The sequence below is a fragment of the Curcuma longa genome, chromosome 16 (assembly GCF_044706935.1).
Source record: "Curcuma longa cultivar G26 ecotype Majalengka, Jawa Barat chromosome 16, ITB_CL_G26_1.1, whole genome shotgun sequence".
In the NCBI taxonomy this organism is placed as follows: domain Eukaryota; kingdom Viridiplantae; phylum Streptophyta; class Magnoliopsida; order Zingiberales; family Zingiberaceae; genus Curcuma; species Curcuma longa.
Genome location: NC_133876.1, coordinates 10,346,574 through 10,367,328, shown reverse-complemented (window position 1 = coordinate 10,367,328; position 20,755 = coordinate 10,346,574). Strand labels below are relative to the sequence as shown.

Genomic DNA, 20,755 nt, shown 5'->3' with positions numbered 1-20,755 from the left:
TTCTATTGCTCCCAAGCCTGAACTTTTAGTTAGGACGGAACTGATTTTTTGAGTAACCAAAAGTGATTTTTTTAATGCTCCCTGGTAATATATTTAGGTGGCCTGGTAACTTGTTCGGCGGTAGCCCTATTGCAGAATTCCTACTCAAAATTGCTTTTTATTTTTATTTTTATTTCTTTTAACTTTTCATTATCCTAGAAAAAACTGGAAAAAATATGCAAATATCATTTGTCTTATCAGTTATGACATATTTTTACCCTGCCAAATAGTGTTAGTCTCTGGCCTGAACTGATGTATGGAGTAACCTAAAAAAAAGTGATTTTTGTGAGTGCTTTCTTGTAATGTATTAAGATAGTTGAGTTACCTAAAAGAGTTCAGTAGAGCCCTCCTCTTGAATCATAATGAGTGAGGCGTCTGATGGAGATATCTTAATCTTCTGAAGCTCCATTCTTTTTTCCTTGAAGTCTTTTGATAGGTTATGGAGAGATGCTAACGACTTGCTCTTCAGTGATCATATATCCTCAACTGTAGGACATTTGTAGTGGTTGATATTTTATCTACTGCCTTACAAAAATAATTAAATTAACTGCATGCATTCTCAGTGCGTTGAAGCGTTGTTGGTTAATTGATTGTATCCAGTGTTATTTAAGTCATTTGACCTGTATAAAGTCTTAGTGTTTTCTAGTTTTTTTTTTTTTTCTGTGAAATTTATTTGGAGATGCCAGACCATTTATATAGACAAATTCTTTAAGATATTGTGCACTAAATGAAGAAGCCATTTCCTACTTTGTCCATGACAACAGGTTTACGGATAATGAATTCGATGTTATTTGATGACTTTTCTATAGTCTTATGATTTGCACTCAATGTGGTTATTTGGGGATTGAATTGATTTTTTTGGAAAAGAAAATTATCACATCTCTATTTTCTGGCTGTTTCTTTGTTAGCTTTTAGTTTTGACTGCTTAACTTTCATATAATTTGAAAGTTGTTAGTCGTTTTCGTATACCTGTATACTTGCACTTAGGTGAGATAAATTTCTCAGCTTTAAAATAGTGAGAAGTCCTAAGGCACCTCACAAACTTTCATCTTGCAGCTTTGTTAGTTTTTAGATTCTGCTGCTTTAATTTTTGTATGATCTGAAAGTTGTTTGTCATTTTTGCATACATGTATACTTGCACTTAAGCGAGAAAATTTCTGACTTTCTTTAAAATGGTGAGAGGTCCTAGGGCACCTTGCAAACTTTCATCTGGTAGTTTCAGGTCGGCCCGCAGCCAATTCCTTCATATGACAGGAAGGATTCAGATAACGAAGTTGGCTTGAAGAAGACATCAAACGGAGTCGAACAACAGGTACTGGGAAGATGTCACTTGCTCAGTGTGCATGGAGCATCCACACGAAGCTGTTTTGCTACTTTGCTCTTCGCATGACAAGGGCTGCCGGCCTTACATGTGCGGGACTTGCTATCATCATTCGAATTGCCTCAGATCAATTCAAGAAGGCGCGTGCAAAAATTACAATCACTAGCCATGATCAAGTTGCAGAATATGCAACCCTCATAGCGGAATACTCTCACTTGATAGAATGTTGGAAGTCTGAGATTATGGAGCTTGCATGCCCTCTATGCCGAGGGCAGGTGAAAGGCTGGACTGTGGTGAATCCTGGAATATCTCAACAACAAGAAGAGAAGCTGTATGCAAGAAAATTGCTTATTTGTGGGGACCTACAAGGATCTAAGCAAGCATGTTAGATCTGAGCACCCATTGGCGTGTGTGGCAACACTCAAATGGGTGCTCAGATCTAACATGCTTGTGAATCCTCATGAGGTGGATCCTACTCTACAACAGAAATGGAGGATGCTAGAGCACGAAAGGGAGCGTCAAGATGTGATTAGTACAATAATATCATCAACGCCAAGGTCGATAGTCGTTGGGGATTATGTAATCGAGATGGGCAATAGCGAGACGAATGATGATGAGATTAGTGATGGGCGCGTTTCATGAGGCTTCAAAGAAACAATCGTGAGTTAGAGGGAAGAACAGATCATCCTCCGAACAGTGATAATGGCAATATTTTCGCAATGGATCAGGATGATGAAACAGCTCCGGTTACAACTAGAGGTGGCCGTATACAAACACAGTTCTTAGGGGAGACATTGGTGATGGTGGAGGAGTTAGTGAGGGCCGAGATCTGGCTAGAGTTGACGACTAGATTGATCGGTAAGAGTTTTACAAACTCATCCGTGATACCTGATCGTTCAGCATCAATTTAATGTGCTTATGTAGGTTATAAAGAAGGATCATTCCTCATTTTATCTTCAGGAAGAGCCAACTTTGTTGCAGGTATGCCAACCGTTGTTGGCGCAAACTAAATTAGTAAAGTTCCTTCAGTGGTGTTTGAAAACCTATCTAGTTTCTAATTTCTTGTAATTAAATTATCTTTGCCTAACCAAAGTTTAACTATCAGGAGACTAAGGTTATGACCATATCATTTTTTTAATGTTTTATATTTTTCCTTTTATTTATTTTTTCATAGTTTATAATTTTCGAATTGGACTTAGCACAGGGGTCATGCCCAATGCCCCAAGAAAGCTATGAGAATTTTACCAAAATTTGACAATTCATTATTTTCCCCTATTTTGGCAGTTAGTTAATATCATAATTTGTAAAATTGTGATCTTGGATGATAGGATCGTGCAATTCAAAAGCAGAAATTGATTTTGAATTGTGTAGAATTGATTTTGGCAATAGAATTGGAGTATGATTGGTAAGATTGGAGCAGGATCGTGGAAGCTGTGAGATCATAATTTTTGATTTATATTGAATTATGGGATTTAATTAGTTACAAATCTATAATAGTTTACGATCTAATTAGTTTCAGATTAAAAAATATTATTTAAAGTGTTTTTGGAAATCTGAAACATTTTTAGTCTTTTATTTTTATTATTACTATTATTATTATTTATCTTTTTGTAAGGTTAGGATTTTAAAATTATTTAAATATTTATTTAGTTATTTTTGAATTAATTTTTATCAATAATATTTTATTTTATTTTTAAAATGATGAATTTTTGAATGTTTATTATTTCGTAGTCTGTAAGATCAATGGGTCTTTATAATATTATTTTTGATATATGCATTCGAATTAAATGATTCAATAATTTTTGTTATGTTAGCTGCATTATTGACCTTGATCATTTTATAAATCAAGAGAATATTTTTAAAATTAAATATAATAATAATATATTATTAATTTTTTTATATTATAAAAATATAAATATTATTGAGTATTATTAATTAATTTAAGGAGGAGTTGAGTGTTATGTATATATAAAATTATTAATTTCTTTATATATAAATAATTTTTAGATAATTTTTTTAATTATTAATTATGAATCATACTATTTTAGGTCCGATTCATCCTAAATTGATGATACTTAGGACCATGATTATGCAAATTATGATTAATACGCTGTAATTGTAATTAAAAAAACAATAATAAAATCATAATATTTTTTTGGTCCAACAAAAATATAACGATGTAATCAGTAATAATCACATCGCCTCATCTCACTCTCCTCGCTCCAGTTCGTGCGGCCTAAAGAAAAACGAGTATTTATGCAATAACACATCCCCTTCAATTTCCCCGGCCGCGGTGGATAACGCTCCCTCTTCGACGAATCCATGTCCGCTGCTACTCTTTGCCGCCCGGCCGCCCTCGTCCCCCGGACTTCCGCTCCTCCGCAGCGCCGGAGGCGCTCTCCAGCCTCCGATTCCCTTATCCCCGTCGGCCTCGTCTCTTGCTCATGCTCACTCAACTTCTCGCCCTCCGCCGGATTTTCCGGCCCTCGACCGAGGCTCCGCGTCCTTTGCCGTGCCACTGGGACAGAATCGAAGGCATCCGCCGATGCTCCTAGTCCCAACGTCGCCGACCCTGGTCGAGACCGTCTGCTGAAGGTACGGTTCCGACGAGTTGTTTTGCATTTGTGCTGTTGGGATCCTTTGCTGGGCTCCTAATTCTACATGACCTTGATCTGTTAAGTCTTTACCCTGACATTTTGTAACGTTTAGAAAACCCAAATTTTCTGAATATGCTACTTCAACCAGTAAACTTAATTTTCTTATGCATTACCAAAATGTGAATGCCGACTTCCACATGACACTGAATGAAGCCTACCGCAGAGAAGGAACCCTGGTTCAATTCTGTCCGTGTCAAATCTCACTTTGGCAGAATACAGCATTTTGCAGTTCCAAAATCAGAACAGTAGCTACATGCTAATTCTCCCAGATCAATTGGGTATGCGTTGCATGGAAACAAATTGACAGACCAATTTCAGCCATATAACAAACTTCTATTAGTTCCATTCAACAAGTTTCTTTCTGTTGAATTTTTTATTCCTTACTTTTTTCCTTTAATATTAATAAAATTGCATTTCAAATATAAATTATTTTATTTTATTTAGTTTAAATCCCTTATAATTCTAATACTTACATCCATAATTTAAGTTTTTAATTTATTCTAATTGCTGATCTTTGATAACATAAAGGCTGAAAACATTCTAGCATTGCATAGTTTTACTGCAGAATTTTGCTAACCTATGGTTCTTTACATGAATGTTGAACCTTGTTCCCATAAACTGTACTTCCAAATTAACAAATTAACTGAGACTATCATGCTTTCTGCTTATAAGCTGAAACCAGAAAGCTTTTATCTATGCATTCTGCTCCCTTATTGCAAAACTTACCACACAGTTGTTGATGTTTGCTTTGCTTCTGAGATAATGATTGCCTACTTGACCAGTTTCAATGTTCAGAGAAACTTTATTGGTTTTTACTTTTTCCATTTAAAGAAAAAAGAATTGTGAAATTTCCATTTGATGCCAGTTTTATTCTTTTCAATGTGGTCAGGTTCCTATATCAAATATCAGAAACTTTTGTATAATTGCACACATTGACCATGGAAAGTCAACCTTGGCGGATAAACTATTGCAGTTGACTGGTACAGTACAAATGAGGGACATGAAAGAACAATTCTTAGATAATATGGATTTGGAAAGAGAAAGAGGAATTACTATCAAATTACAGGTACACTTTGTCTGATCATCTTGATTAGACATACAAAATGAACCAAAGAAAAAACAAAGAAAACATGATGTTAATTCATTGCACTTTTTGTTCATGGTTGATATTTCAATCAAATCCTTGAATTGTTAAATTTCAGATGTTTGATTTTGAAATGTTATGAAGAATTACTGATATATATTTTGCATTGTTGCTTTCTCGTTGCTAATTTGAATTATCAATTTAATATCTGAATGTTTTCTTCTTATAAGCCTCCACTATTGCTTCACATAATACATGTCTATAAACAGTAATATTGGGCCAATTCTTATATTTGTATAAATTGTGAGATATCTGAAATTTCCTTATTCTCTCCCTCTGTGTAAAATGTTTCTTGGAGTTAACCACGAGGGGTTGCATTTGTCAGAACATACAATACAACTATTGCCACTACAGGTAATATATAAAACTGGAGCATGATTTTCGTCCAAATGGTTTGTTGGTTGGCATCATGTAGATTCATGCTGATTGCTCAAACTACCGCATATTCTAATCTCATGAATATATACACAAAACTGAGAACTTGGACAACAGTTCTTGTTCTAAGTTCATTATTGGGCAAAAATTTTACTTGCATAAAGAAAGGTCCCTAACTAGAGAAAGACAAAAGAGAAAATGTTTATCTCACAGGAGTTGGTACTCAAGGTCAAGTAGTCATAGTTGCATGGCTTGTCACCACTTTGGTTCTAATACTCTTTTATTATCTTGTTACAATCAAAAAAGAAAATTCTATGACACCTCAAATTGTTATGCCCCACTAGTCGCCATCTATTGATACGTAAATATTTTTTTGAAAAGTTCAATGAAAATTGCAAGAGCCAAAAAATCTCGGCCTGTTGTTTTTCTTTCAAACAAAACTAATAATCTTCATATTGTTATGAAATTCTATGATTCATTTTGTAGGCAGCTCGAATGCGTTATATATTAGACATTGAACCCTACTGCCTTAATCTGATTGATACCCCAGGGCATGTTGACTTCTCTTATGAGGTATGTTGAAGTCAAATACCTTTCGTTATTTTTTGTTTAACACTTATGTTTTGATTCATTTATGCTTATATGTTGCATGCAATTTTACTTTGAAGTTTCGCTATTTAGATGTCTTGAGTTTCTAAAAGGCTTTGTTATGAAATATCAGCAAGCAGATTAAAGGAAATAATGATATCCATAATTCTGTGACTATATAATAAATTTTCCTCTTTCTAGGATCTGAATGTTTTCCACGCTGCTGCATCCGTAAATCATGCATCTACTTCTGACTATTGAAACAAAATGGATCAGTCTTTCAACTTGTTATGATTCTGAACATTTTTTTCTTCAGAGAGAGTTGACTTCTATGCAGGACAAGTATGTTGATTCTATTCATGTAGCAAGGTTCACTAATACAGTTTTCTTTTCTGGTGTCTAGGTTTCTCGCTCCCTTGCAGCTTGTGAAGGAGCCCTTTTGGTTGTAGATGCTTCACAGGTTCGTTTTCCTCTTTCAGATTATAGATTTCAGAGTATATAATCAACCAGCAAGTATTGAATTTCTTGAATGACGATAATAGTTGTACTAAGCTTCTAGTTAGACCTAAAAATTCCCTCTCTATGCTGTTGTCAATTTGTCATTAAGCAATTCCACAAAAGCTTAACAGTTTCTATATTAGGTAAAAGTTTTTGTTTATGAACTTGATTACTAATTTATAATTTCCATTTTAGGGAGTGGAAGCTCAGACTTTAGCAAATGTTTATCTGGCTTTGGAGAACAATCTTGAGATAATTCCTGTAAGATCACCTCATTCAGCTCTTTATGTTTGCTTCACCATTGATCATCTATTAGCTGTCTGCTAGGGAAGTCACCATTGACCTTGGATTACCAATTTGAAAAATAACCAAAATAAGTGAATATATTACTTCTCGAATATCACCCTCATCCTTTGGAGGATCACCCGAAGCTAAACACTGCAGTCAAGAATGATCAACAAATGTTCGAAATTGGGGCTTTCTTGGATGCTTGTCAAATCTCTAAGATCAGGAAACAACAAATTATCCTTAGAGATTGATTTTTTTTCTTTAAAAAAGAAGTTATCCTTAGAGATAATTAAGTTTCAGGTTTAATTGAATTTTCTGTTGATTATCCTTTTACATGCACTTTATTTGAGGTTCATAATCAGAAAAAAATGTATTTCTCTTGATGTAGGTTTTGAATAAAATAGATCTACCAGGTGCTGAACCTGATCGCATTGCACGGGAGATTGAAGAGGTTTGTGAAGGAATGCTTGTTTCTCATACTTAAATCTTGTCCTCAGTAAGTTAGTTACCTGTAATGAACTTTCCAGATACTGCTCTAATACAAACTTCTCTACCCTTTATCTATGATCTCTCATATTCTCCTTTTGCAGATTATTGGGCTAGACTGCAGTAATGCAATTCACTGTTCAGCAAAGGTTTGTTTGTTTGTCTGAACTGATTATTTGATCATAAAAAGTCATAATTTTTGTAGTAGGATGTTCCATGTTCTTTTCAATGAGAAATCTAGATCACTTAACCTTGTGTTGATCTGTTTATAGGAGGGTATTGGTATAACTGAAATTCTAAATGCTATCATCACCAGGATTCCTCCTCCAAAGGATACTTCAGAAAGCCCTCTGAGAGCTCTAATATTTGATAGGTGACTGCAGATTTTGAACATAATTATTTATTATTATTTTTCTTTATGTTTGTTACTTTTTTTTCAATATTCTTGTTGTTTGTGTTTGTCCTCTTTGTTTCCTTTCTATTATGATATAAAATGTAACTATGTTACTAGGACTCGAGTATGATTATTCAATATGGGCATCGATTTGAGTGTTTGACATGGTATTTCTATATTTTTTTACACATGATCAAGAGGAATGTTGAGTCTGGACTTGGAGTGTCCATGTCGGACATGGGTGTGAAGGTAATTGATGAAGAGGTCAATTGTTATAGATTATGTAATATACTTCTATTTTCTTTTGCTTGTCTGCTGACCAACAGAGAGATTGCTGCTTGCTCTAGGAACTTGCAAATGGCATAACCCTATACCCTTTTCCTTTTCTAGTTAATAAAACCATTTTGTAGATAAAAGCTATTTCTCTACTCTGGTGCTTGCACCAAGTTAATGGCCATTTGAGCTTGGAATTTCATTACTGACCTCATTTACATTGTGAATGGACCATTCCTCCAACTTATGTTCTAGTTTCAAAGTAAAATTACATAAACCTATCTGTTTACTGCCATTTTGTTTATCTTAGTGATGGATGAGCTAACTGCCCAAATCAAGTTGTTTAGTTCTACTTCAATAAGGAGAATAAATCATGGTTTAAGGTACCAAATCAAATAGGAACCAGTATTGGATGAAATAATCAGGTGAGAACCTATGTTCATATTTCATTACTCTGTCATATAATACCAGCTAATATGTCTTGGCTCACTTGATAAACGGTTATTCTAGCCATCTGACAAAATGACAATACCAGCAGGATCAATATTAGAACCCTAGAAACAAACTTACTCCTTGACAATATTTTTGATTGAATACTAAAACTAGATAATATTTCTGTTGTGGAAGGTTGCCCTTTTCCAATCCAGGGAAGCTTGGAAGTAGGAGGTGGTTCCTGTGTGCACCTCGCTCAACATCATTTTCTTCTTCTTCTCACCCTCCTCTTCTTCCCCATCATTTTAATCCATCCTCCAACTCATCTATCTACTCCATACCTTCTCTCATAGACACTTCCCTTCATTAATTGAATTGATGCCTTTTCCTCCTTACACTTGCTATCTCTGTTTAGGGGGCTTCAACTCTATATGTTTTGCTCTTGTACTATAGTACCTTGAGTTGTACTTCCTCAGGTTTGTCTACCTTCTGCTTACTCAACCTGTTTTTGGGCATTCATGCTCCTCTCCTTTTACATTTCCAGTTCCTTCCACATCTTCCATCTTGCTCTTCTTCTCGGTGCTGTTTTCAGCACATTTCTATGCAATACCCAAATTCATCCATAATAATTAGTTGGATGCTGCACCTTGCGCCTAAATACATTCATTGTGAGCTTTCTACCACACAACGGGTGGTACTTAAATTGATGTGAAGATGGATGCTAGTAACAAGATTGAGTTTGATTAAGGGAAGACTAGTGGATTGTATACTGGATAGCTTTGGCAATCACTTCAAAACATCTCAGAAATAGAGCATTATGATTGTTTAACTTTGATCTCATAGTCACTAATTTTGGCTTAGAGTTAATTTCTAGTCAAATCCACCAAATGCTAAAATTCTATGAGATTATTTGCCACATGCAATTTTCTTGAGGCAACATATGAATGTCATTGGAGCAAGGAGGATGATTTCTCATCTGAGGCTACTCCTTGACAACCTTGTACCTTGTCTCATTTGTTTTTCTTCATATGGTCTGAGCATCTTGCCCCAACAAAGGTAAACATAACATACCATAGTGTGCACCAGAAAAACATGGTTAGATACATAGACCTGCATTGATCTTTGCATGTATGATGCTTTTGGAACCTGAAATTAATAGATCATGTACGAATTTAATTAATAGCTAACTTCTGAAGTGTTTATCACTTGCAAACAAGTGTTCAAATTATCACATACAAGTTGACTGCTACCAAGTAGGATAGCTTAGAATTCAAAGTCAATTTAGTTCAATTTAAACAGCCTCAAATGAATTAAATGTTTTTTTAATAATTAAACTGCACATAGAAGCTGCATATTCCTCATTCAGTGAAAAATGTTTTTAAAATAACTTGTCTTCCTTGTGTTGCTGTTGCCAGTAAGTCATTCTTTTGGGTAATGGTCTTGTGTCTCTTGACTATTGACAAAGTGGCGAGATGTATAATTTCTGTCATTTACAAATTCACATGGCTAATTCCAATACTATTCCTTTGTTCCTTTCCAGTTATTACGATCCATACAGAGGAGTGATTGTATATTTTCGTGTTGTTGATGGAAGTATAAAGAAAGGTGACAGAATATATTTCATTGCCAGTGGGAAGGTAAAAGTTCAATGTTGCATTCTTTGATTACTGAAATGGCTTATGTAGGGACATTTTAGTTGGCCTCAATAAATGGACATGTCACCATCAATTGCAAGTTATAGTGGGATATTGCTCATGTGTAAACATTAGACTTTCTTTTTGGTGTGAAGATGAATACTAAAGAGGTTACTTCCTACTAAACTAACTAAATTCCTAGATTTTGCTTGATTTTAAGTGGTAAATTATCAAAACAGAAAGCCTTAATGATCTAATTTTACTCGTTATGCCCTATTCATGTTCTCATGGTTAAACATCCGTAAGTATCTGTCTGGCTTCAGATCGGTATAACGAAGTTGTACTGAACATTATAGCAAGTTGTTCACAAGGTTTTATTTTCACTTGGCTTTAGGGCTTTTCATATTAAAAAAAAAAGGATGGTTAAGTACGTATTCAAGTTTGACTTGAAAAAAAAAACTCAGAAGTCATAGTGCTGATAGCTTAAGGGGGTGGGGGACTGTTTCTATCATCAACTTGGATGTTTCGAACAAGTTGATGGAACTCTAATATAAAAAATATCAAAGAAAAAGAATTTCTAGAAAGGAATTAGAAAGTTCCTTATACTTATGGAACATAATTCTCATTGCCAGTTATTTCTTGTTTGTAAGCTGGAGAAATTAGAAAGTTGCAGGTATTGAATTATCTGCCTTAGCTTTCAAAAGACTATTTGGTGGATGATTACCTATTCAGATATATGCAATTCTTTTCTGTGCATGCTACTAGTTTTTTACTTTTGGAACTTTTTGTAGTCCGTTTTCCATGAAATTTCAGGATTATTATGCTGATGAAATTGGTGTCCTCTCACCCAATCAAATGCAAGTCAATGAACTATATGCCGGTGAGGTAATTTTCACTTATAGAATGTGTTTCAAGATCGTATCTGCTTTTGTATCCATCAAAGTTTCTGTTTATGCACTAAACATTTCAAGTGTTTATAGCATCACAGATAGTGCTGATTCAATTTGACCTAAGTTTTATGGGTAGGTGATTTGAACTTTTGAAGACAACCTTATATAGTTATCTTGGTATCTTTATTGAATTTATGGCAGTGAATTTTAGGAAATGATAACTGATTTTGTAAAGATGATAAAAGATATGTGAGACGGAAACATTGGAGACTAGAAAGATGTAGAGGGGCAAAGGCAAGTGTAATGCAGATGTTGCAGTTGAAGGAAAGATTTAGTGAGGGTGAACTCAATGTGGCAGTGGCAAGAAAAAATTGCCTTGTGTGTGATCTCAATGGAACTACAAATATCGGGTTGTGAACTATCGCCACTCTGTCATAGTAATGACTGGTGGAGACTTACATGCAAATATAGGGTTCTTCTTGAATAAAGAGAGTAGCTGCTTACATCGACAAGGACCTTGACACAATCAAGTGGGGAAGTAGCTAGTCAATCATCAAGTTTGGTATGAGTGAACCATGTTAAGTATGATCCTTCTAAGTGTACATATCATAAATATCCTCGTTTATTTTCATATTTCAATACATCAACTTTTCTTGCATGACAAGACATTTTTCAATTGAAAGTGATTGGTTTGACGCTTGCAATGCATTTGACAAGTTTTTAGTGCCTAGTTTTACCACTTGAGTCATTTGGCCAATTATGGAATTGCAAATAGTTTCTGGCACAGATGCATACATTCCACTGTCACAACTAATGAAATTCATACCCATCTTGTGAACAGCAAGTTGTATGAAAATTTCATCTATCACTTGGGAACCCCTGCTCTTTCACCTTGCGTGTGAGTATGACTCGTAAGAATAATAGAGGGAGTAGCCTTTTTATTGTTTTCCACTGTGATTTTGCTAAGACATGCATGACCACTTGTCAAATAAAATTTTTCTTGCTACCGCTTGGGAGGCTCTTGTATAAAAGAAGTAAAGCCTCACATAATTGAGATGGATGGGCTTGAGATGTTAGGAAAATGATTGTTGTCAGCAAATATACCTTGACAAGGAGTTGCATTGACAATTAGAAACAATAATTCTGTGACGATACTACACCTCTTGGTTTAATTCAGTTTTATCTGTTGCGGTTATTCTATCTCTAAATTACTTGCTTATGTTCCCTTGGAAATATGTTGTCTGTTCGCATGTTGCAACGGGAGATATTATAGGTTGGACTCTGAAGAACCCAGTGGCTGACCTCTTTTATTTGACCTGTACTGTGTACCTCTTTGAATTTAGCCATGTGGATAGTTTTGGGCCTGCTGCAACTTGAACCATTTGCTCCTTGCCTGCTTCTCTCATGTGTTCTTTATCTCAGTTCTGGTCTCTGTATTTGTGTTTACTTACACAACCATCATGCTCATCTTTCATCTGCCATTTTGACACTTCATGTTCTCTCCTGCTTCTTTAATGCTGTCATCCTTGTTTCTATGATCATGCCTTGCCTTGCAAGTGCTTCTTGAACGATGATTTGCATGTCTTACTGATGTTCCTTTGATACTTCTGGACTTTCTGTTGAGTCTCTATCAAATCTGGTCTCTGCTTCCATATTTGTGTTGAGTTGTTTGCAGCCCCACAGATATTCTCATCTCTGTGGCTTCAATTTTCATTATCTGGCTTGGGTCTCTCATTCAACAGTGTGAGTTTGGCCTTCAAGGAACTTCTTTGGAACTTGCAGTAAATTTCTTTGACTGTATTTGCACGCTGATTACTAACTGAATTATATTGGCAGCCACTGTTTCTAAATGTTTCTTGACTTTCTTAGATATCAACGAAATGTGTGCACACTGAAAGATTCTATTTAATGATTATGTTTTCATAGGTGGGATACCTTTCTGCTTCAATAAGATCAGTTGCAGATGCCAGGGTTGGTGATACAATCACTCACTTTGGAAGAAGAGCTGCAAGCTCTTTGCCAGGTTATGAGGAAGCGACACCAATGGTGTTCTGTGGTCTGTTTCCTGTTGATGCTGATCAGTATGACCCTTTACTATACTGTTCAAGCTTCCCTGCTTGACTTCAAATTTTGAGGAGTTAGTCTTGGTTCAATGATTTTTAAATAGGTTCCCTGAGTTGCGTGATGCATTGGAAAAACTTCAACTAAATGATGCAGCACTGAAGGTGCATAGCTTCCTGTTGGCAGAAGTTTATGATATTATTTTGAATCTTCTTTTAGATTTCTACCTCCTTTTAAATATATTCCCTTTCTTCCCTAGTTGTTCAATATGCATTGTGGTAAAATCTATCATCGGACCTTTCAATTTATTGCCTGTTTATACTTGGATAAGTGTAGTTTGAACCTGAAACTTCAAGTGCTATGGGCTTTGGTTTTCGCTGTGGGTTTCTCGGTTTACTCCACATGGAAATTGTTCAGGTTCGGCCAAACTTCTTGTTATTATATCCTTTTCTAATTGCATAAGCCATTTAACAGTATCACTTTTCTCCCTATGCAAATTGTCATCACTTATAAGATAAATTATATTACATATTGTAGGAAAGACTTGAGAGGGAGTATAACCTGACCTTGATAACAACAGCCCCTAGTGTTGTTTACAGAGTCAATTGTATGGATGGAGAAACTGTAAGTTTCCTGATCCTTTCTCTATTTCATAGAATATCTTTTTGGATAACGTGCTTACACAATTAGGTTTTCTTTCTATTTAAATTTCTTTTACGATTTTACTTTTTTTGCCATCAGATATTGTTAGTCGAATATAAAAGCTTCAAAAAAGTTTAGACTATAATCTGCAAGGTTGATTAATATAAACATGAGATTTCATGATAACATTTTCTAAGGTTTTAAGCTTGAACTTCTTGTCTATGAGAAAAATAATTCAAATCCTCTGAAATAGTCAAATTATAAGATAACCTTTCGTATTAGTAAACAACTTAATTGTACGTGTTATTCAGTTTCTTGACTATAGATTAGCTTAAAAAGAACTTCGACCAAGAACAAATGCTGAAAAAGGTACCCATAGTGAACATGAAGGACATACACAAATTACTTACTCTGAAAAAAAAATGTAGAGAGTTTGCTAGGGCCATTGGTTAGGGGTGGCAAAATTCTAAGGTAGTCTTCTATCCACGGTTTTAGATATCAGTCAATCCTCTGGGCATCAAGTATCTAATACTGTATCTAGATAACTAGCGGGAATAATTGTGATAGTGATAATATTGCCCTTTTTTCTCTGTGATGTTGAATGGAGTATTGGTTGTATTATTTGGCATGAACCTGTCGAAATTTGTATCTAGACTACTATTGTCACATGTTGGAGACTCTAAAATTTGTTTTTCCTAGGATGATGCTTCATTTATAAACATCTATGCTGGCAAATGGTAGAGAACCAAATCCTCTGAAATTGATTGGCTAGCTTCCACATACCTAGTAGTCCAGTACTAGTCCACATTTTTAAACCTTGCAGTACTGGTAACCAAATTCTTGATGTGAGGAGAAGAATAGGGAATGACCTTATATTATAAAAGTTCATTCTTGGTCCTTTTATAATTGGTCTTGCTAAAACTTTTTTACTTTAATACCGGCATATTATAAAAGCTCATGCTTGGTCCTTCATATAAGCGGTCTTGCTAATACTTTTTTACTTTACTACTGGCATATGATGGTAGAAAGTGGGGTTCAGAATGGGGTTGATTTTGTAATTTTTGGTGTATTTTTGATTTTTTAGAAAATTAGTGGATTCAGGATGGTTATATAAAATACATTTTAGCTTCTCTTGGAAGCTTCAAGGTACGGTAAGTAATGATCTCGATTCTAGTCATTACAACCGTTTTGGCTTTCTTCTAGAGAAGGATTGTGCTGTTAATTTCAGATCTTATCACAATTGGTGTTTTGAAGACTTATTGGACAAAGCTTTCTGGTCCTTCAACTATAAATTGTTGGAGCCTGAGGCTAGAAAGACACTATTATTCTCATATTTGAAAATACAGAATGAAATATTTGTTTCAAACCTATGTTTTGAACATCTAGAATCTGATGATTGGTAGTGGGAACAATGAGATCTTATTTTCATGGTAGTGGGACTGCAGGCTGACCCCAACTATGGAACAGTAAGGTTACTGGTTAGATAATACAAATATTTGCCAAGTATGACACAATTGACTTATCTACATCATTTGGGTTAGAATTTTAATTGTATCTAAAAGTAACTTGTAGCCAAACTCAAGGAGGGAAGAATAAATGGGTTTTAGTGAAGTTTTTCTATTAGTCAACTCACTATAAAGGAAGAACAAGGCTATGTAATCCTACTTGTCCACAAGATGTCTTAATTTTGTGCATCTTTTCTTCATTCTGAATTTGTAGTACTTATGGCTTCTCTCATAAATTCTTCATATCATGAGCAAGCAAAATTTAATGTTTTATTTTATTATTACTTTTGGGTATAGATTGAGTGCTCGAATCCTTCTTTACTTCCAGAACCTGGAAAGAGAAAATCCATCGAAGAACCTTTTGTTAAGGTTGTTCCTTTACCCATCACTTTCTTTATTTTCTACTGAATCTTTTGAACAAAATAATTCATTTTATATTATATTCCAAATCATGTCATCAATCCAAGGTTGTGTTTCTAGATTGAAATGCTTACTCCAAAGGAATATATTGGGTCTCTTATGGAACTTGGTCAAGAAAGAAGGGGTGAATTCAAAGAAATGAACTATATCACAGAGAATAGAGCCTCACTCGTTTATCATTTACCACTTGCTGAGGTATTTGATTTATCAGTTTTCCACTCTAACATGCTCTCTTCATAGTAATATTTCTGTTTTTCTATATACTTTAACTTGTTCGCTATTTGTTTACTTTTTTGGATCTGGAACCAACCTGTGCGTTCTCACATGTACCACTGAAATAGTTTATAAATAGTTATAGAAGCTTTTTTATCGATAGGGCCTAAACTGTATGATGTAACATGCATTTAATATTGTAGAAGATTCTAATTTGCTTTGGCACTGCATTTTCTGATGTTCTGCGGTAGTATCTAAATTTTGTACTTTGACATATCATATTGTTGGTGATTTCGCTGAATCCACCATTTTTGTTTCATTTACAGATGGTTGGTGATTTCTTTGATCAACTGAAGTCGAGAACCAAGGGATATGCTAGCATGGAATACTCTTTTGTAGGGTATGCATCTCTATGGTGCTGATTTATTTATCCTTTCAGGATATCTTTTTGCTGTGACTAAAAGCAGATATGTCTAGCCCATACAGATGAAGTTTCTTTCATTGCCATAAGAAAAAGGAATTATATAGTTAAATTCAAAGAACAAAGTTTGTTATGGTCAAGCTCTTCTTGGAATACTTTAGATATATTTATTAATGACATACTCAGTTTGATGAGTAACATCATGTTCACATAATTAATTCTTAAATCTGTGTTCTTTATAGTTAAAACTATGATTTTCAATTAGCGTTGATGGGAAAGTATCTCATTTAAATACAAATAGTTGGGTCTTAATGCTTTGTTGGCACTCTGCTCTTGATTGAAATTGTCAACTCATTCCCTAGAAATCCCAGATTGGGAAACCTACACAACCTGAATTTTTTTGATGAAAGGTAAATATACATCATCAAATAGTATGAAACATACAGCCCTAAGATATTACCCAGTTCTGATCTGAGTGAATATCCTAGGTATATGACATATATACATATGTTGTACTCTCCTGAATACCAACTGATCCACCAAGTGGTCACTTTCATCCACACCAACATACACATGATTCCCTACCAAACTACTTAGGACGGCAGATCCAGGTAAGTCGACGTGCCCCAGCCCTGTATGACGGTGCAGTCTCCATCCCTTCAACCTACACAACCTGATTGGTTGCATCGATTATTGTTCAATGGCGAAAGTTGTGTGTGAAGAGCATATAAGGAGCACAAATCTTGAAGTTTTGTCCACATATCAAATTCGATTGTATTCATATACTCATGGCATTTCAGCCGGCTAAAGGAAAATATTTCTGCTTGGTAAACATTCAATTTGCAGGTACAGGGAAAGTGACTTAGTAAAGCTTGATGTCCAGATTAATGGCGAGCCTGTGGAACCATTATCAACGATTGTGCATAAAGATAAGGTGATCTGAATTTTTTATGCTTCCACTTATTGTTGGTAAATGCAAGCTTTCGTTTCTTACATGTTCTCAATTTTCTCTTCTGGAATTTAGGCTAATCAATCTTCAGGCAAATTATCTATACGATTAGATGTTGATTAAACGGATTTGTTTGTCCAAAATCATATATATATAAGCTTCTCTGTATTGGAATCAAGTAAGGAAAGTCAAACACTTAACCTCAACTTTTATGTTAATCTCATCAATTATAAATTTAACCGACACTCTGGACCACGTTTATCTGATTATCTGGTTTTGAGAATCCAATATAGTTTCATCCACTCAAGCAATGCATTCATGAAATCTGTTTTGAGATTTGATTTATAATGAGAGAATTATTGGCCATTTAAAAAAAAAGTTTTTTGTATAATTGTCATTTCACTGTAATAATAATTTTGTCCAATCATCGACACTTGATTAACCTACATTAAAATTTTTAAGATTACAATTTATCTTTTTGCAAGGTGTAAAATTAAGTAAAAGCTTGAATTTGTGTATGGATACGCTCAAGTATCGGTTTTGGGTACTATTCCATATTCGTATTACCTATATGCATTGAAAAATCAGACCAAGTCAGCCAATCAGCAGAACTTGGTTTGACTATTCTGGTCATACTTGGATCCTACATAATATGTTAATGTGTTCATTAGATTTTCAAGCTGCTAATGTTTGTGAATATGGCTTCAATAGAGCCCTATTGCCTTGGATGTCATTAAGCTGGTTGATTTTTTTTCTTTAATTAAATGTTTCACTAGTGTCATTTTACCTCTTACTCCAACTGCTCTGTTGTTAACGGTTCAGTGAGGGATGAATTTGCTGTAGACATTTCTGCACTTCTGAATTCACCCTTTATTACTGTTAACAATTATTCATTTTTATTTTCATCAGTATTATTTTTTGTTTTTTTAATTTCACATCATCTCTTACCAACCTAGAGTTAAATTCTAAATCTCCAGGCTTATGCTGTTGGGAGGGCTCTAACTCAGAAATTGAAGGAACTTATACCAAGACAAATGTTCAAAATTCCGATTCAGGTATTATATACCAAATTCTACATGCCATTGCTACTTCATGTTTAAAGTAGTTCCCGATGTTGCTGATTGTGATTTAATTTGGCAAATTTCTGAATGGGTGCACCTGTTTTTCCGATCATGCTCCCTAGTTTTTTGTTTTTTCAAATTACCTTTGCTTTAGTGAGATCTTGCTTTTTTTCTTTTAAAAATCTTTTGGTGGCTAAACCTTAATCATTTTTTATAAAAAGAAGTATCAACAGATTTGTAAGAACCAATTCTATACAAAGATTTATTACTACTACTATTATTATTTGAGTTGAACTGGGTTATTGTAAAGAAACTCAAATTGACTCTTTTAACAAAAAAAATTGTTATTTTAACTTGAAAAAAAAAAGAAATATCCCTGTTGCCTTTTTTCTTAAATCTAAAATGAGTTGTTCTGAGTTACTCCTTGATGAATATTTTTAACTCAAAAAATATTTTTTTTTCAATTAGAAAAAAAATCCTAGTACTATTGTGTGATCTATCATGACAGCTGCAGATATACTCTACATGCTTTTAGTCTTGACTACCTTTGAACAATTCCCTTTCATCTTGTTTTGTGCTGCTGCTAACTTACACAAAATATCCTTTTATGGCCAGGCATGCATTGGTACGAAAGTGATCGCCAGTGAATCTTTATCTGCCCTTCGGAAGGATGTACTTTCAAAATGTTATGGTATGTATCATTCTTGAACTTGACATCTCAGTTTCATAACTATCTGACAATCTAACATCCATCTTCTTGTTGAACAATCAAATTCGATTTCACTATGTATTTGCTTCAAAACTAATTTCAATTTTTGTTTTAGGTGGTGATATATCAAGAAAAAAGAAATTGCTTAAGAAGCAGGTGATCTTTTTTTTTCTCTTTTGTTTACGTTTAAGCATTCTTAAATATGTATTGGTTGTGGTACTGCAGGAGTGATTTTATCTCCATTCCCATGCTTTGATAGATCATAATCCTTGACTAAAACTTACAAAATTTAGGACTTTGGGTATTGTTATGGTTGTTTTTATAACAAATTAAAAGTAGTCTTCCAAATATATTGATTAGGCTCAAACCACAAGAACATAGCTATGGAGGCTTGTGCAGTTTGCTTGAAGTCACCACAGTTTTGGATGAAGTATGACTCGCCCGAAGTGGATGCACTTCAGCCAAGGTTGAAATAGCTTATTGAGAGTGAGGGTAGTTTGCTCAAGGTGGATGTAAGTCATCAAAGGTGATCTGTGCCAAGATAAACTCGCCTGAAGTGGGCAAGATGCTTACTTCAGTTTGAGTAGGAGAGTTATGGGCACATGGCTCCTTTTGTCTCTCTCGTTCTCTAGAAGCTGCTAAAGTTGCCCGATTTTACAAAAGTTGGCACAAAGCTCTTAAAGGGATCTGCGAACCGTGAAAATGTTGTCCGAAACGATATAGACTCTGGTTGGTTCTGTCTATTTCCTCTAGATCAACCTATGTTTTTACGTTGTGCCAGCCGAGGGTTGTATGAGTGAGTAGCTGTTATCCGGAGTCCTTTTAGCCTGTGGTGAACTTCACCCATATTAGTTACCATTAATCGGTATGTTTTATAGCTAACGAACTGTTTCTTTTTTGTTTATTTTTCAGGCTGAGGGGAAGAAAAGAATGAAAGCAGTTGGGAAGGTTGATGTGCCGCAAGAGGCCTTCATGGCAGTTCTGAGATTAGAAAAAGAGGTGTTGTAACGTGTCTCATCATTCCATTTTTGGAGATTCAAATCACACAACTTCTTCCCTACCTGTTTGGCGACTTCGATCCAAGAGCACAGAATCATCGAATGATCCATGGACCCGTATAGAACTCTCGTTTAGCGTCTTTCTTCTTCAGCGCAATCTCGTCTGATCACCACCGAGTAGAGCTTAAAGGTGAAGGTCGTTTGGCTGAATGCAACTTCCGTTTACACCAATCCATACTTCCATTGTTCTCGTCTTGTTTGCTGTTAACTTCAGCTTTACAAGTGTAAGCAAAAAATTGTAATGGCTCATCATGCAATTTCACAATGAACAAACTGTTCATAAACTATGAAGGGGGAACCTTGATACACCAAGTAAAGCCATCTTTGTCGTGTGATTTAGAAGTCACGGTTCGAATATCAGAAATAGTCTCTTACCGTAAGTAAGTTAAAATTGTGTATAATAGATTTTTCCTCACAATACTATATGGATGGGAGCCCTTTTGTGTTCATAAACTATCTCTAAATTCTATTTTAAAAAACCACAAATAAATAAAACAAGTGAAGCCATGCAAATTAAATGGAGAGTTCATGCAAAGATATGCAAAATCCCAGCTAAAGTTGGTTTTAAAATGTAAATAATATTAATTCATAAAATATACACATTTATTTAACTTGTTAAAAAAAATAATGATACAAAACATATGAAAAATTAATATGAAATTCAATATGGATATATTTATACAGTGGGATTCATATT

At 34.7% G+C, this 20,755-nt stretch overlaps 1 protein-coding gene and 1 pseudogene across 1 annotated transcript; both read left to right on the top strand.

The window, feature by feature from the left end:
* Window positions 1–1,330: 1,330 nt before the first annotated feature.
* Window positions 1,331–2,519, top strand: LOC141848123 (uncharacterized; annotated as a pseudogene).
* Window positions 2,520–3,682: 1,163 nt separating this feature from the next.
* LOC141847320 (translation factor GUF1 homolog, chloroplastic) lies at window positions 3,683–20,347 on the top strand. The gene is made up of 22 exons (XM_074735333.1): window positions 3,683–3,955; window positions 4,907–5,083; window positions 6,023–6,109; window positions 6,528–6,584; window positions 6,818–6,883; window positions 7,299–7,361; window positions 7,501–7,545; window positions 7,669–7,769; window positions 10,036–10,132; window positions 10,943–11,014; window positions 12,946–13,100; window positions 13,187–13,244; window positions 13,417–13,497; window positions 13,618–13,704; window positions 15,525–15,596; window positions 15,708–15,842; window positions 16,187–16,260; window positions 17,128–17,215; window positions 18,208–18,285; window positions 18,907–18,982; window positions 19,116–19,156; window positions 19,913–20,347. Exons 1-22 carry the CDS (start codon window positions 3,683–3,685, stop codon window positions 20,006–20,008), a joined length of 2,079 nt encoding a protein of 692 aa, XP_074591434.1. The 3' UTR covers window positions 20,009–20,347.
* Window positions 20,348–20,755: the final 408 nt, after the last annotated feature.